General features: G+C 57.8%; 1 protein-coding gene across 1 annotated transcript in view; it reads right to left on the bottom strand.

The window, feature by feature from the left end:
* Nucleotides 1–188, bottom strand: part of HEG1 (heart development protein with EGF like domains 1) — a 28,690-nt gene extending 28,502 nt beyond the window's left edge. Inside the window, exon 1 of the mRNA XM_075318721.1 lies at nt 71–188. Within this exon, the coding sequence (XP_075174836.1) occupies nt 71–188 (118 nt within the window). The remainder of the gene's footprint in view (nt 1–70) is intronic.
* Nucleotides 189–18,118: the final 17,930 nt, after the last annotated feature.

The following is an 18,118-nucleotide window of genomic DNA, read 5'->3' as shown; positions in this document are numbered from 1 at the left end:
TCATATACATGCGGCTGGGTCCCTTGGAGAGGCGGTATGGCCGATGATGTACGCGCGGCTCAGCGGACACTTGTATCCGAGGCCTCGCTGCCGGTGTCGGGAGTTTCGGTGGAGTAGATTTGGCTTCTAGAGGAATTTCTGATAACAAAAGTAGCAGGAAAGTCGGGAGCGTTGCAGTCACAGGACATCTCCTCCTAATCCTGCCCCGCGCTGGGAGCCTGATCACTGGCGGCCATTGTCTAGACAGCTCCAAAACACGCAATCACAAGGAGCAGAGCGAGGAAAGCCGGAGAGCGCCGTCTCCTAAGACAAAAGGGACACCGCAAGCAAAATCTGCAACAAATCTGCACTCAACACACGAAGACGAGACGACCGCAACTGTAAGAAACTGCGGAGACGACCAACAAAAAATACCATCTGCAAGAGTAACACGAATGTGCACCACACAGCAGAGAGCCGAGCCTCAGCGATGGAACCACAGGGACAGGGAGGATGTGTGATGATGTGATCTCCGGGGTCGGGGATGATGGGAGTAGTGATGGTGTGAGGTCTGGGGTCGGGGATGATGGGAGTAGTGATGGTGTGATCTCCGGGGTCGGGGATGATGGGAGTAGTGATGGTGTGATCTCTGGGGTCAGGGATGATGGGAGTAGTGATGGTGTGAGGTCTGGGGTCGGGGATGATGGGAGTAGTGATGGTGTAAGGTCTGGGATGATGGGAGTAGTGATGGTGTGATCTCTGGGGTCAGGGATCATGGGAGTAGTGATGGTGTGAGGTCTGGGGTCAGGGATGATGGGAGTAGTGATGGTGTGATCTCCGGGGTCGGGGATGATGGGAGTAGTGATGGTGTGAGGTCTGGGGTCAGGGATGATGGGAGTAGTGATGGTGTGAGGTCAGGGAAGATGGGAGTAGTGATGGTGTGAGCTCCGGGGTCGGGGATGATGGGAGTAGTGATGGTGTGAGGTCTGGGGTCGGGGATGATGGGAGTAGTGATGGTGTGAGGTCTGTGGTCGGGGATGATGTGAGTAGTGATGGTGTGATCTCTGGGGTCGGGGATGATGGGAGTAGTGATGGTGTGAGGTCTGGGGTCGGGGATGATGGGAGTAGTGATGGTGTGAGGTCTGGGGTCGGGGATGATGGGAGTAGTGATGGTGTAAGGTCTGGGGTCGGGGATGATGGGAATAGTGATGGTGTGAGCTCCGAAGTCGGGGATGATGGGAGTAGTGATGGTGTGAGGTCTGGGGTCGGGGATGATGGGAGTAGTGATGGTGTGAGCTCCGGGGTCGGGGATGATGGGAGTAGTGATGGTATGATCTCCGGGGTCGGGGATGATGGGAGTAGTGATGGTGTGATCTCCGGGGTCGGGGATGATGGGAGTAGTGATGGTGTAAGGTCTGGGGTCGGGGATGATGGGAGTAGTGATGGTGTGATCTCTGGGGTTGGGTATGATGGGAGTAGTGATGGTGTGATCTCCGGGGTCGGGGATGATGGGAGTAGTGATGGTGTGATCTCCGAGGTCGGGGATGATGGGAGTAGTGATGGTGTGAGGTCTGGGGTCGGGGATGATGGGAGTAGTGATGGTGTGATCTCCGGGGTCGGGGATGATGGGAGTAGTGATGGTGTAAGGTCTGGGATGATGAGAGTAGTGATGGTGTGATCTCCGGGGTCGGGGATGATGGGAGTAGTGATGGTGTAAGGTCTGAGGTTGGGGATGATGGAAGTAGTGATGGTGTGATCTCCGGGGTCGGGGATGATGGGAGTAGTGATGGTGTGATCTCTGGGGTCAGGGATGATGGGAGTAGTGATGCTGTAAGGTCTGGGGTCGGGGATGATGGGAGTAGTGTTGGTGTGAGCTCCGGGGTCGGGGATGATGGGAGTAGTGATGGTGTAAGGTCTGGGATGATGGGAGTAGTGATGGTGTGATCTCCGGGGTCGGGGATGATGGGAGTAGTGATGGTGTAAGGTCTGGGGTCGGGGATGATGGGAGTAGTGACGGTGTGAGGTCTGGGGTCGGGGATGATGGGAGTAGTGATGGTGTAAGGTCTGGGGTCGGGGATGATGGGAGTAGTGATGGTGTGAGGTCTGGGGTCAGGGATGATGGGAGTAGTGATGGTGTGAGGTCTGGGGTCAGGGATGATGGGAGTAGTGATGGTGTGAGCTCCGGGGTCGGGGATGATGGGAGTAGTGATGCTGTGATCTCTGGGGTCAGGGATGATGGGAGTAGTGATGGTGTGAGGTCTGGGGTCGGGGATGATGGGAGTAGTGATGGTGTGATCTCTGGGGTCAGGGATGATGGGAGTAGTGATGGTGTGAGGTCTGGGGTCGGGGATGATGGGAGTAGTGATGGTGTAAGGTCTGGGATGATGGGAGTAGTGATGGTGTGATCTCCGGGGTCGGGGATGATGGGAGTAGTGATGGTGTAAGGTCTGAGGTTGGGGATGATGGGAGTAGTGATGGTGTGATCTCTGGGGTCAGGGATGATGGGAGTAGTGATGGTGTGAGGTCCGGGGTCGGGGATGATGGGAGTAGTGATGGTGTGATCTCTGGGGTCAGGGATGATGGGAGTAGTGATGGTGTGATCTCCGGGGTCGGGGATGATGGGAGTAGTGATGGTGTGATCTCTGGGGTCAGGGATGATGGGAGTAGTGATGCTGTAAGGTCTGGGGTCGGGGATGATGGGAGTAGTGATGGTGTGAGCTCCGGGGTCTGGGATGATGGGAGTAGTGATGGTGTGATCTCTGGGGTCGGGGATGATGAGAGTAGTGATGGTGTGATCTCCGGGGTCGGGGATGATGGGAGTAGTGATGGTGTAAGGTCTGGGGTCGGGGATGATGGGAGTAGTGATGGTGTGAGGTCTGGGGTCGGGGATGATGGGAGTAGTGATGGTGTAAGGTCTGGGGTCGGGGATGATGGGAATAGTGATGGTGTGATCTCCGGGGTCGGGGATGATGGGAGTAGTGATGGTGTAAGGTCTGGGGTCGGGGATGAAGGGAGTAGTGATGGTGTGATCTCTGGGGTCGGGGATGATGGGAGTAGTGATGGTGTGAGGTTTGGGGTCGGGGATGATGGGAGTAGTGATGGTGTGAGGTCTGGGGTCGGGGATGATGGGAGTAGTGATGGTGTGATCTCTGGGGTCAGGGATGATGGGAGTAGTGATGGTGTGAGGTCTGGGATGATGGGAGTAGTGATGGTGTGAGGTCTGGGGTCGGGGATGATGGGAGTAGTGATGGTGTAAGGTCGGGGATGATGGGAGTAGTGATGGTGTGAGGTTTGGGGTCGGGGATGATGGGAGTAGTGATGGTGTGATCTCCGGGGTCGGGGATGATGGGAGTAGTGATGGTGTAAGGTCTGGGGTCGGGGATGATGGGAGTAGTGACGGTGTGAGGTCTGGGGTCGGGGATGATGGGAGTAGTGATGGTGTAAGGTCTGGGGTCGGGGATGATGGGAGTAGTGATGGTGTGAGGTCTGGGGTCGGGGATGATGGGAGTAGTGATGGTGTAAGGTCTGGGGTTGGGGATGATGGGAATAGTGATGGTGTGATCTCCGGGGTCGGGGATGATGGGAGTAGTGATGGTGTAAGGTCTGGGGTCGGGGATGATGGGAGTAGTGATGGTGTGATCTCCGGGGTCGGGGATGATGGGAGTAGTGATGGTGTGATCTCTGGGGTCAGGGATGATGGGAGTAGTGATGGTGTGAGGTCTGGGGTCTGGGATGATGGGAGTAGTGATGGTGTAAGGTCTGGGATGATGGGAGTAGTGATGGTGTGATCTCTGGGGTCAGGGATGATGGGGAGTAGTGATGGTGTGAGGTCTGGGGTGGAGGATGATGGGAGTAGTGATGGTGTGAGGTCTGGGGTCGGGGATGATGGGAGTAGTGATGGTGTGATCTCTGTGGTCGGGGATGATGGGAGTAGTGATGGTGTGATCTCCGGGGTCGTGGATGATGGGAGTAGTGATGGTGTGAGGTCTGGGGTCGGGGATGATGGGAGTAGTGATGGTGTGATCTCTGTGGTCGGGGATGATGGGAGTAGTGATGGTGTGATCTCCGGGGTCGGGGATGATGGGAGTAGTGATGGTGTGAGGTCTGGGGTCGGGGATGATGGGAGTAGGGATGGTGTGAGGTCTGGGGTCGGGGATGATGGGAGTAGTGATGGTGTGATCTCTGGGGTCGGGGATGATGGGAGTAGTGATGGTGTGATCTCCGGGGTCGGGGATGATGGGAGTGGTGATGGTGTGAGCTCCGGGGTCGGGGATGATAGGAGTAGTGATGGTGTAAGGTCTGGGGTCGGGGATGATGGGAGTAGTGATGGTGTGATCTCCGGGGTCGGGGATGATGGGAGTGGTGATGGTGTGATCTCTGGGGTCAGGGATGATAGGAGTAGTGATGGTGTAAGGTCTGGGGTCGGGGATGATAGGAGTAGTGATGGTGTAAGGTCTGGGGTCGGGGATGATGGGAGTAGTGATGGTGTGATCTCCGGGGTCGGGGATGATGGGAGTAGTGATGGTGTAAGCTCCGGGGTCAGGGATGATGGGAGTAGTGATGGTGTAAGGTCTGGGGTCGGGGATGATGGGAGTAGTGATGGTGTGAGCTCCGGGGTCGGGGATGATAGGAGTAGTGATGGTGTAAGGTCTGGGGTCGGGGATGATGGGAGTAGTGATGGTGTAAGGTCTGGGGTCGGGGATGATGGGAGTAGTGATGGTGTGATCTCCGGGGTCGGGGATGATGGGAGTAGTGATGGTGTAAGCTCCGGGGTCGGGGATGATGGGAGTAGTGATGGTGTGATCTCCGGGGTCGGGGATGATGGGAGTAGTGATGGTGTGATCTCCGGGGTCGGGGATGATGGGAGTAGTGATGGTGTGAGCTCCGGGGTCAGGGATGATGGGAGTAGTGATGGTGTGATCTCCGGGGTCGGGGATGATGGGAGTAGTGATGGTGTGATCTCTGGGGTCGGGGATGATGGGAGTAGTGATGGTGTGATCTCCGGGGTCGGGGATGATGGGAGTGGTGATGGTGTGATCTCTGGGGTCAGGGATGATGGGAGTAGTGATGGTGTGAGCTCCGGGGTCGGGGATGATGGGAGTAGTGATGGTGTAAGGTCTGGGGTCGGGGATGATGGGAGTAGTGATTGTCACAAACCACCGGGGGGGGTCACTCAGAAGTCCCCCGCGCTGGCTACCAGTACGTCACAATCGGGGGGTAACAAGTGGGGGTCACCCCTCCTTTATACCTCCCGACCGACAGACAGAGCACGTGACGCGCTCTCTAGCGCCCCTCTTATAGTCAGGCCAATTATGGAATTGCCCGACAATAAGCAAGGAGGCCGCTATACTACTTATGCCGATTATTGAAGGGTCCCCGGTGAGAGTAAGGTATATATTCCCCCGACCTCCGCGGGCGGAATATATAATATCTTCCCGAGTCTCACTGGCCTCCCCACAATAATCCTTGGCACAACTCGCTGCCACCAACCGCTTCACGGTAACTATTAGCCGAACACACAGACGTGGGATTCAAGATCGAGATAACAGAACAGCCCAAGATTAATTATATAATTTAATCAGCCTAAAGCACACTAGAAACTACAATATATACAATAGGGAATCTACAGAATATACATATGTCAGAGTACAGTTACAGATAAAGCATGGTTTACAACAGGTATGCAATTCAATCAGTTACCTTGTGCGTCTGGCCACAGGGGGGCGCTGTAGACCAGGTTTCCAGGAACTCTCTCACAGGTCTGTCCCAACCAGGCCCCCGAGCAGAAGAACGCTGGAAAATGGCCGAAGTAGGGTTATCAACCTGGGCAGATCCAGGTCCCCTCCTACCTTAGTGACCTCACAGGGAAGCACTGCCACTCCCCCTGCTGGAGTTATGGACAAATTCACAACATGGAATATGGGCCATAACTTTGCCTGGGAGCGTCGTAGGCGGACGCCAATGCTCTCATTGTGACAGTTATGAATTTAGCTACAGAACGGGGGGACTCATGACCTGTCTGCCAGTTCCCCATTGGCTGATATCACGCCTGGGGCATTTCCCAATGTCCTGCTCCCATAAAAAGGGTGTGCCGGCATCGTCCACATGCGGAGACACCATTTTTATGGTTGCCATATTTATCGGAAATATGGCTTGCGAGATATGAACCATTTTTTACTGGAGTCGTTCTGTCTGGCTATTTCCATAGCCTTGCTAACTAGCTAGCAGCCCCCACTACAGGGTGACGGCAGGGAGTCATCCTGCGTCCATTGTCCCTAAGCCACCTCATTTCCATATCACAGGACATGGCCATGGATTTGTTGCTAAACCAGTTGTGTGAAGGGAAGGGGGGGGGGTGACACCAGGAGAGGGCTTCCTGACATGACTTGAATGTCATGATTTATCGTCATATCTCCGGATTTACCTCACACCTCCCCCCTTTTGAGGGCGCTAGGGGGCAGCACACTCCGGTGTTCCCCCGTGCGCCCGTCCGCGACCTCTCCTTGTCGGGACAGCCCGTCTGCGTTACCGTGGTCACGGCCCCTTTTGTGGCGAATGGTGAAGTTGTATTGCTGGAGCGCAAGGCTCCATCGCAACAATCGCCCATTCGTCCCAGAGACGGTGTGCAACCAGCTGAGGGGATTGTGGTCCGTCTCCACGATGAAGTGGCGCCCGTATAGATAGGGTTGCAGACGCTGCAGGGCCCACACTATGGCCAGGCACTCCTTCTCCATTGTAGAATAGGCCACTTCCCTTGGTAACAGCTTCCTGCTCAGGTACAAGACTGGGTGCTCTTGGCTCGCAGAGTCCACCTGGCTGAGCACCGCACCGAGGCCGAAGTCACTGGCGTCGGTCTGTACTACAAACGGCCGCGTGAAGTCGGCTGCCTGTAGCACGGGCGGGCTGGACAGGGCGTCCTTTAGGGCCCGGAAGGCTGTCTCGCAGTCCACTGTCCAATCGACTGCAGAGGGCAGCTTCTTCTTGGTGAGGTCCGTCAAGGGCTTTGCTAGGCTACTATAGCATGGAACAAACCTCCTATAGTACCCAGCGGTCCCCAAGAAGGACATCACCTGCTTCTTGGTCCTGGGGGTGGGCCAGGATGCGATGGCCTCCACTTTCTCAGGCTCGGGCTTCAGCGTTCCCCCACCTACCCGGTGACCGAGGTACTGGACCTCGCTCATGGCCAGCTGACACTTTCCCGGCTTGATGGCCAAACCTGCCCGGTGGATCCGCCTGAGCACCTGTGCTAGATGCTCTAGGTGGTCCTCCCAGGTGGGACTGAAGACGGCAATGTCATCCAGGTACGCGGCCGCGTACCCTTCAAGTCCCTTGAGCAGGGTGTTGACCATCCGCTGGAAAGTGGCAGGGGCATTCCTCATCCCGAATGGCATCACCGTGGACTCGTACAGTCCAAATGGGGTAATAAAGGCAGAGCGTTCCCTGGCCTTGCGAGTCAGGGGGATCTGCCAATATCCCCGGCTCAGGTCCATGATGGTCAGGTACTGAGCCCCGGCCAACTGATCGAGCAGGTCATCGATGCGTGGCATTGGGTACGCATCGGCGACCGTGACAGCATTGAGCCCCCTGTAGTCCACGCAGAACCGAGTGGTTCGGTCCTTCTTAGGGACGAGGACTACAGGCGAGGCCCAAGCGCTGTTGGATGCCTGGATCACCCCCAGCTCCAGCATCTCGTCAATCTCCTGGCGCATGTGTTGCTGCACCTCCAGGGAGACCCGATATGCTGAACGCCGGATCGGGGGATGATCCCCAGTGTCCACGTGATGGACAGCCAAGTCAGTCCTTCCGGGCTGGTTGGTAAACAACCCCCGGAAGGGGTGTAGGGTGGCCCACAGCTGGGACCGTTGGTCCTCCAAGAGCTGGTGGCCAACCTCCACATCCTCAATGGATCCGCCTGCCCTAACCTGGGCTAGCATATCCAAGAGGGTTTCCGCTTCTCCCTCCTCGGGCAGGTTGCACACGGGGAGCGCACATGCCTCCCGCTCATGATGTGCCTTCATCATGTTCACATGGAAGGGCTTCCGCCTTCCACGGGCAGGGTCCAGGGTGACCAGGTACGTCACAGGGTTGAGCTGCTGGTACACGAGGTATGGGCCTTCCCAGGCTGCCTGAAGCTTGTCCTGTGGTACGGGGACCAGTACCCACACCTCTTGACCCACTTGGTAGGTCCTCTCACAAGCGTTCTGGTCGTACCAACGCTTCTGATCGGCCTGGGCTTGAGCCATATTGTCGTGTACCAGTTGCGTCAAGGCCTGCATTTTGTCCCGGAAGCGCATGACATACTCGATAACCGACACTCCAGGGGTGGCCAAATCCCCTTCCCAAGCCTCTTTCACCAGAGCCAGGGGGCCCCGCACACGTCGCCCGTACAGGAGCTCAAACGGTGAGAATCCTGTTGAGGCCTGTGGAACCTCCCGGTAAGCAAATAACAGGTGTGGGAGATACCGCTCCCAGTCACGCCCATGGGAGTCGACCAACATCTTAAGCATCTGCTTTAAGGTGCCATTGAACCGCTCGCACAGGCCATTAGTCTGTGGATGGTACGGGCTGGCCACCAGATGTCGCACCTGGACTTGCGTACAGAGGGCCTCCATCAGCTGGGACATGAATTGGGTCCCCCGGTCGGTGAGCATTTCCTGGGGAAAACCCACTCGGGAGAAAATCTCCAGCAATGCGGTGGCCACCTTGTCAGCCCGAATGGACGACAAGGCCACTGCTTCTGGGTACCGGGTGGCATAGTCCACTACCGTCAGTATGAAGCGTTTCCCGGAGCTGCTGGGGATGGCCAGCGGGCCGACCAGATCCACAGCCACCCTCCTGAAAGGCTCATCGATGATTGGCAGAGGTACCAGTGGGGCTTTGGGGCGTGGCCCCGCCTTCCCCACTCTCTGACAGGTTTCACACGAACGGCAGTAGGCAGCCACATCGGCCCCCATTTTTGGCCAGTAGAAATGCTGGTTTAACCTGGCCTTGGTCTTAGCGATCCCTAGGTGTCCGGCCATCGGAATCTCATGTGCGATCCGCAACAACTCCGTCCGGAACGGATAGGGTACCACCAACTGTCGGTCCCTGGGCCACGCCTCCGGTGAACCCTGCTGGACCGTGGCCCGGTACAGCCGTCCTTGGTCCCAGACCACTCGCTCCGGGTCCGAGTCCGAGGGAGGCTGTGCCGCCTGCTCCTTTAGAGCTTTCAGGCTGTCGTCAGCTTCTAACGCTGCCTGAAACCCCTGACCAGATGTGGCCAGAATCGACGAGACTGTCACATCTTCGGTCAGTACCCCGGGACCTGTGTCCTGGCCTCCACCTGACTCGGCTGCCACTTGGTCAGAAGGGGAAGAGCTATCGGACCTCCGGGAGGCCCCTTGGCTTCCAGCACTCCCACTGCGGGTGACAGCGGCCACAGCCGCTGCGACCGTGGGTCGTGCCTGCTCCTCCTCCGTTCCTGACCAAGTCGCCGGTTCAGGCAGACCTACCTGGCTTCCTGACACCCCGGTTGTGGGGGAACCCTGCACCGAGATCTTACCTGGGAGCACTTCCGCTCCTGGACCGGCCCCAATCTCACCTGCCTGTTCCCCTCCTGCAGCAACAGAACCCCGGTGTGAAATCTCTGGGGACCCCACATTTGCTGTGGTAGCCCCCACCCCACACACTGGTCCTCCCCCTGCAGCACCCTGCTCTCTGCTTATCCCTGCAGAGGGCAACAGATCCCAGCTCACAGGCTGGTTACTTGTAGAGGCATTGTCACACCTGTCTCTGACCCCCTCCCCTCCTGTCACAGCTGCAGCTGCGTGTGTGTCTATGGTGTCTGTGCAAGCAGAAATATCGGAGTTCACTCCCTCCTCCCTTACATCATTCATAGATAACACATTAACATTGTCAGGAGTCATGTCAGTACTGGCTGAAGGTTCAGCCTTTGGGGCGGGGCCAAACTGGGAGGTTATTTGCCCCAAATCTGTCCCAAGTAGCACGTTTGCAGGGATCCGATCAGTTACCCCCACCTCCCTCACCCCTCGCCCTGCGCCCCAGTCCACATAAATGTCAGCAACAGGCAGCGCCGGGTCAATGCCTCCAATCCCGGAGACAGCGAGGGTTTTTCCAGGGATCAAGTCTTGGGGGGACACCATCTCAGGCCGCACCAGAGTCACCTCCGAGGCGCTGTCTCGCAGTCCTATGGTCACAGACTGGCCGACGGTGACAGGTTGGAAGCTGTCCAGGGACCTACCACCACCCCCACCCACACAATACACCTTGGGCGGCCCTTGGGACGGGGACGGAGCCGGGGCCTTGGGACGCTGAGGGCACATGGCCTTGAAGTGTCCAGGTAGGTTGCACTGGTGGCACCGTCTTGGTTCTGCCACGGGCCTGGAGAGGGGAGTTGAGGGGGACACCCCCTGCAGTCTAGGGGCAGGTGGGGCAGTCGCAGCGTTCATCTTACCCCCTCTCCAGGTGCTGCTGGTGGCTGCTCTCCTGGCTTCAGGAGCCCGATTGTTGGTGTAGTCATCTGCCAGGGCAGCTGTAGCCGTGGATCCCTTTGGCTTCTGGTCTCGGATGAACTGGCGGAGATCCTCAGGGCAGTTCCACAAGAGTTGCTCCGTGATGAACAAGTCCAGGATCTCCGGTCCGGTGGAAAGCTGCAGGCCTTGGGTCCAGTGGTCGGCAGCTCGGGCAAGTGCCCGCCGGTGGTCAGCCCAGGAGTCCTTTGGTCCCTTCTGCAGGCTCCGGAACTTCTTGCGGTAGGACTCCGGGGTGAGGTTGTACTGTTGGATCAGGGCCCGCTTGATGGTGTCGTAGCCCTGATCTGCCTCAGCAGGCAAGTCCCCAAGGATATCCAGGGCCTTACCCCTTAAACGGGGGGTCAGGTATTTGGCCCACTGGTCCTTGTTCAGATGGTGCTGCAAGCAAGTCCGTTCAAAAGCAGTCAAGAAAGAGTCCAAGTCTCCATCCTTCTCCAGCACTGGGAAGTCCTCAACACGGACCTTTGGAAGTTTGGTGTCTTGAAGGTCACGTGTGGCTGATGAGGGCCGGAGCTGAGCTAGCTGCAGCTGGTAGTTACGCTCTGCCTGGCGCTCTTCACGCGCTGCTTGCCGCTCACGCTCGGCCATGAGTTCCTTGTAGCCCTCCCGGTCTCCAGCCTGGCGTAGGGCCATAGCCATTTGAAGAAGGCTATCCGAGCCTCCCAGGCTCGGTGGAATGGCACGTGGTGATCTGCGGCCCGCTGCGGAGCCTGGTGCTTCACTGTCCATTGCAGAGCGGAGGGCTGGCGTCTGGCTCGTGGAGGACCCTTGGGCGAGCTGCTCCTCATCTTGTCCAGCAGTGCCCGGTTGTGCAATGTCCTCTGCAGAGCTGTTTTCTGGCGTCGAGCTCCTGGAGGACTCGTGGACAACCTCCTCATCGTCTCTGGCCTGAGCATCGGCCATTCCTTTGGCTTTGCTCCTGGTGCTCTCAGCCATTCTTGCAGACTTTTGGTCACTGACACAGAACTGACACCTGATGCCTCCACACACCTTACAGTATCTGCACTCTGACACTCTAGTGTTGAGCTAGTCTGAAGACCCCAGCAGCCACAGCTGCTGCAGGCAGTCTTTAGTGTCTGGGAGTATGGGTCTCACACTCACACACACTATTATCTCGATCCCACCGCTTGCCACCAATATGTCACAAACCACCGGGGGGGGTCACTCAGAAGTCCCCCGCGCTGGCTACCAGTACGTCACAATCGGGGGGTAACAAGTGGGGGTCACCCCTCCTTTATACCTCCCGACCGACAGACAGAGCACGTGACGCGCTCTCTAGCGCCCCTCTTATAGTCAGGCCAATTATGGAATTGCCCGACAATAAGCAAGGAGGCCGCTATACTACTTATGCCGATTATTGAAGGGTCCCCGGTGAGAGTAAGGTATATATTCCCCCGACCTCCGCGGGCGGAATATATAATATCTTCCCGAGTCTCACTGGCCTCCCCACAATAATCCTTGGCACAACTCGCTGCCACCAACCGCTTCACGGTAACTATTAGCCGAACACACAGACGTGGGATTCAAGATCGAGATAACAGAACAGCCCAAGATTAATTATATAATTTAATCAGCCTAAAGCACACTAGAAACTACAATATATACAATAGGGAATCTACAGAATATACAGTTATGTCAGAGTACAGTTACAGATAAAGCATGGTTTACAACAGGTATGCAATTCAATCAGTTACCTTGTGCGTCTGGCCACAGGGGGGCGCTGTAGACCAGGTTTCCAGGAACTCTCTCACAGGTCTGTCCCAACCAGGCCCCCGAGCAGAAGAACGCTGGAAAATGGCCGAAGTAGGGTTATCAACCTGGGCAGATCCAGGTCCCCTCCTACCTTAGTGACCTCACAGGGAAGCACTGCCACTCCCCCTGCTGGAGTTATGGACAAATTCACAACATGGAATATGGGCCATAACTTTGCCTGGGAGCGTCGTAGGCGGACGCCAATGCTCTCATTGTGACAGTTATGAATTTAGCTACAGAACGGGGGGACTCATGACCTGTCTGCCAGTTCCCCATTGGCTGATATCACGCCTGGGGCATTTCCCAATGTCCTGCTCCCATAAAAAGGGTGTGCCGGCATCGTCCACATGCGGAGACACCATTTTTATGGTTGCCATATTTATCGGAAATATGGCTTGCGAGATATGAACCATTTTTTACTGGAGTCGTTCTGTCTGGCTATTTCCATAGCCTTGCTAACTAGCTAGCAGCCCCCACTACAGGGTGACGGCAGGGGAGTCATCCTGCGTCCATTGTCCCTAAGCCACCTCATTTCCATATCACAGGACATGGCCATGGATTTGTTGCTAAACCAGTTGTGTGAAGGGAAGGGGGGGGGGTGACACCAGGAGAGGGCTTCCTGACATGACTTGAATGTCATGATTTATCGTCATATCTCCGGATTTACCTCACAGTGATGGTGTAAGGTCTGGGGTCGGGGATGATGGGAGTAGTGATGGTGTAAGGTCTGGGGTCGGGGATGATGGGAGTAGTGATGGTGTGAGGTCTGGGGTCGGGGATGATGGGAGTAGTGATGGTGTGAGCTCCGGGGTCGGGGATGATGGGAGTAGTGATGGTGTAAGGTCTGGGGTCGGGGATGATGGGAGTAGTGATGGTGTAAGGTCTGGGGTCGGGGATGATGGGAGTAGTGATGGTGTAAGGTCTGGGGTCGGGGATGATGGGAGTAGTGATGGTGTGATCTCCGGGGTCGGGGATGATGGGAGTAGTGATGGTGTGATCTCCGGGGTCGGGGATGATGGGAGAAGTGATGGTGTGATCTCCGGGGTCGGGGATGATGGGAGTAGTGATGGTATAAGCTCCGGGGTCAGGGATGATGGGAGTAGTGATGGTGTGGCTGATGCAGGGGTTAATCCTCGCCTCTTGTCGCCTCCATTATACACCGGATTCCGCACATTTTGGGTGTTACCAGGAAATACCAGAACAAATCTCCTGATAGCGGCTCCTCGTCCATCCTCTGTCCACAGCGCAGCGCCCTCTGCTGGCGGGAGCTTTGTAATGTCCCCATTTTCGGGATCTCTGCTTGCTGTCAGTGAATGGGTGCGGTTACTTTCTCAGCGGAGGGTTGTTACAGTGTGTAAGTCCGGCCTGTTCACCCGTCACTGATACATTGTATCCACTGCTCAGCGAATACAATCTCATTCACTGACAGCAAGCAGAGTCCATGCAACAGCAATACTGCTCAGGCTGGGCGTTTAGTGGTCACATGACTGTGTCCCCTCATTATTAGGGTGCTGCGGAGAAGCTGAGATGTACATGGACTATATGGAGCGCCCCTGTCCCCTCTTGTCACTGTGAGGATGATGGGGGCGGTGACACTGGGGAGGATGATGGGGGGTGACACTGGGGAGGATGATGGGGGGTGACACTGGGGAGGATGATGATGGGGGCGGTGACACTGGGGAGGATGATGGGGGCGGTGACACTGGGGAGGATGATGGGGGTGACACTGGGGAGGATGATGGGGGGGTGACACTGGGGAGGGATGATGGGGGTGACACTGGGGAGGATGATGGGGGGGGGTGACACTGGGGAGGATGATGGGGGTGACACTGGGGAGGATGATGGGGGGGGGTGACACTGGGGAGGATGATGGGGGGTGACACTGGGGAGGATGATGGGGGGGGGTGACACTGGGGAGGATGATGGGAGTGACACTGGGGAGGATGATGGGGGGGGTGACACTGGGGAGGATGATGGGGGGGTGACACTGGGGAGGATGATGGGGGTGACACTGGGGAGGATGATGGGGGGGGTGACACTGGGGAGGATGATGGGGGGGTGACACTGGGGAGGATGATGGGGGTGACACTGGGGAGGATGATGGGGGCGGTGACACTGGGGAGGATGATGGGGGGTGACACTGGGGAGGATGATGGGGGGTGACACTGGGGAGGATGATGATGGGGGGGGGTGACACTGGGGAGGATGATGGGGGGGTGACACTGGGGAGGATGATGGGGGGTGGACACTGGGGAGGATGATGGGGGGTGACACTGGGGAGGATGATGGGGGGTGACACTGGGGAGGATGATGGGAGGGTGACACTGGGGAGGATGATGGGCGGTGACACTGGGGAGGATGATGGGGGGTGACACTGGGGAGGATGATGGGAGGTGACACTGGGGGAGGATGATGGGGGTGGCACTGGGGGAGGATGATGGGGGGGTGACACTGGGGAGGATGATGGGGGGTGACACTGGGGAGGATGATGATGGGGGGGGGGTGACACTGGGGAGGATGATGGGGGGTGACACTGGGGAGGATGATGGGGGGGTGACACTGGGGAGGATGATGGGGGGTGACACTGGGGAGGATGATGGGGGGTGACACTGGGGAGGATGATGATGGGGGGGGTGACACTGGGGAGGATGATGGGGGGTGACACTGGGGAGGATGATGGGGGGGGGGGTGACACTGGGGAGGATGATGGGGGGGGTGACACTGGGGAGGATGATGGGGGGGGGGTGACACTGGGGAGGGATGATGGGGGGGGTGACACTGGGGAGGATGATGGGGGGGTGACACTGGGGAGGATGATGGGGGGTGACACTGGGGAGGATGATGATGGGGGGGGGGTAACACTGGGGAGGATGATGATGGGGGGGTAACACTGGGGAGGATGATGGGGGGTGACACTGGGGAGGATGATGGGGGGTGACACTGGAGAGGATGATGGGGGGTGACACTGGGGAGGATGATGGGGGGTGACACTGGGGAGGATGATGGGGGTGACACTGGGGAGGATGATGGGGGGTGACACTGGGGAGGTTGATGATGGGGGGGGTGACACTGGGGAGGATGATGGGGGGTGACACTGGGGAGGATGATGGGGGGGGGTGACACTGGGGGAGGATGATGGGGGGGTGACACTGGGGAGGATGATGGGGGGGGGTGACACTGGGGAGGATGATGGGGGGGGGGTGACACTGGGGAGGATGATGGGGGGGTTGACACTGGGGAGGATGATGGGGGGTGACACTGGGGAGGATGATGGGGGGTGACACTGGGGAGGATGATGGGGGGGTGACACTGGGGAGGATGATGGGGGGGTGACACTGGGGAGGGATGATGGGGGGTGACACTGGGGAGGATGATGGGGGGTGACACTGGGGGAGGATGATGGGGGGTGACACTGGGGAGGATGATGGGGGGTGACACTGGGGAGGATGATGATGGGGGGGTAACACTGGGGAGGATGATGATGGGGGGGTAACACTGGGGAGGATGATGGGGGGTGACACTGGGGAGGATGATGGGGGGGTGACACTGGGGAGGATGATGATGGGGGGGTGACACTGGGGAGGATGATGATGGGGGGGTAACACTGGGGAGGGATGATGATGGGGGGGTAACACTGGGGAGGATGATGGGGGGTGACACTGGGGAGATGATGGGGGGGTGACACTGGGGAGGATGATGGTGGGTGACACTGGGGAGCATGATGGGGGTGACACTGGGGAGGGATGATGGGGGGTGACACTGGGGAGGATGATGGGGGTGACACTGGGGAGGATGATGGGGGGGTGACACTGGGGAGGATGATGGGGGGTGACACTGGGGAGGATGATGGGGGTGACACTGGGGAGGATGATGGGGGTGACACTGGGGAGGATGATGGGGGGTGACACTGGGGAGGATGATGGGGGTGACACTGGGGAGGATGATGGGGGGTGACACTGGGGAGGATGATGGGGGGTGACACTGGGGAGGATGATGGGGGGTGACACTGGGGAGGATGATGGGGGGAGACACTGGGGAGGATGATGGGGGGGTGACACTGGGGAGGATGATGGGGGGGTGACACTGGGGAGGATGATGGGGGGTGACTCTGGGGAGGATGATGGGGGGTGACACTGGGGAGGATGATGGGGGGTGACACTGGGGAGGATGATGGGGGGTGACACTGGGGAGGATGATGGGGGGTGACACTGGGGAGGATGATGGGGGGGTGACTCTGGGGAGGATGATGGGGGTGACACTGGGAGGATGATGGGGGGTGACACTGGGGAGGATGATGGGGGGTGACACTGGGGAGGATGATGGGGGGTGACACTGGGGAGGATGATGGGGGGTGACACTGGGGAGGATGATGGGGGGTGACACTGGGGAGGATGATGGGGGTGACACTGGGGAGGATGATGGGGGGTGACACTGGGGAGGATGATGGGGGGGTGACACTGGGGAGGATGATGGGGGGTGACACTGGGGAGGATGATGGGGGGTGACACTGGGGAGGATGATGGGGGGGTGACACTGGGGAGGATGATGGGGGGTGACACTGGGGAGGATGACTTTACACTTTTATTTTCACTTCCTTTCTATCTTTAGATAAAGCCGGAATCGCGGGGCGACATCTGTAATCCAGAGCCCGAGCGTCATCGTGTATCCACGCCGTGTATCCGAGCTGTGACCCTGTATCCAAACTCCAACACCCGATACGGAGAGAAGTTCTGGACAAAAGTCCTGATGTCTGAATTTCTAGTCGCACCATCAGCAGCGAACAACATCTGCCCCCCCCCCGTGTATAACATCTGCCCCCCCCCGTGTATAACATCTGCCCCCCCCAGTGTATAACATCTGCCCCCGTGTATAACATCTGCCCCCCCGTGTATAACATCTGCCCCCCCAGTGTATAACATCTGCCCCCCCCAGTGTATAACATCTGGCCCCCCGTGTATAACATCTGCCCCCCCCCCGTGTATAACATCTGCCCCCCTCCCCCAGTGTATAACATCTGCCCCCTCCCAGTGTATAACATCTGCCCCCTCCCTCAGTGTATAACATCTGCCCCCCCCAGTGTATAACATCTGCCCCCCCCAGTGTATAACATCTGCCCCCCCCGTGTATAACATCTGCCCCCCCCCCGTGTATAACATCTGCCCCCCCCCGTGTATAACATCTGCCCCCCCCCGTGTATAACATCCTGCCCCCCCCAGTGTATAACATCTGCCCCCCCAGTGTATAACATCTGCCCCCTCCCAGTGTATAACATCTGCCCCCTCCCCCAGTGTATAACATCTGCCCCCCCCAGTGTATAACATCTGCCCCCTCCCAGTGTATAACATCTGCCCCTCCCCCAGTGTATAACATCTGCCCCCTCCCCCAGTGTATAACATCTGGCCCCTCCCCCAGTGTATAACATCTGCCCCCTCCCCCAGTGTATAACATCTGGCCCCTCCCCCAGTGTATAACATCTGCCCCCTCCCCCAGTGTATAACATCTGCCCCTCCCCGTGTATAACATCTGCCCCTTCCCCCAGGTGTATAACATCTGCCCCCTCCCCCAGTGTATAACATCTGCCCCCCAGTGTATAACATCTGCCCCCCAGTGTATAACATCTGCCCCCCCCAGTGTATAACATCTGCCCCCTCCCCCAGTGTATAACATCTGCCCCCTCCCCCAGTGTATAACATCTGCCCCCCAGTGTATAACATCTGCCCCCCAGTGTATAACATCTGCCCCCCCCAGTGTATAACATCTGCCCCCTCCCCCAGTGTATAACATCTGCCCCCCCCAGTGTATAACATCTGCCCCCCCAGTGTATAACATCTGCCCCCTCCCCCCAGTGTATACAT

Source organism: Anomaloglossus baeobatrachus, chromosome 7, assembly GCF_048569485.1.
Source record: "Anomaloglossus baeobatrachus isolate aAnoBae1 chromosome 7, aAnoBae1.hap1, whole genome shotgun sequence".
Lineage (NCBI taxonomy): Eukaryota > Metazoa > Chordata > Amphibia > Anura > Aromobatidae > Anomaloglossus > Anomaloglossus baeobatrachus.
This window is presented reverse-complemented; position numbering and strand designations above follow the sequence as displayed.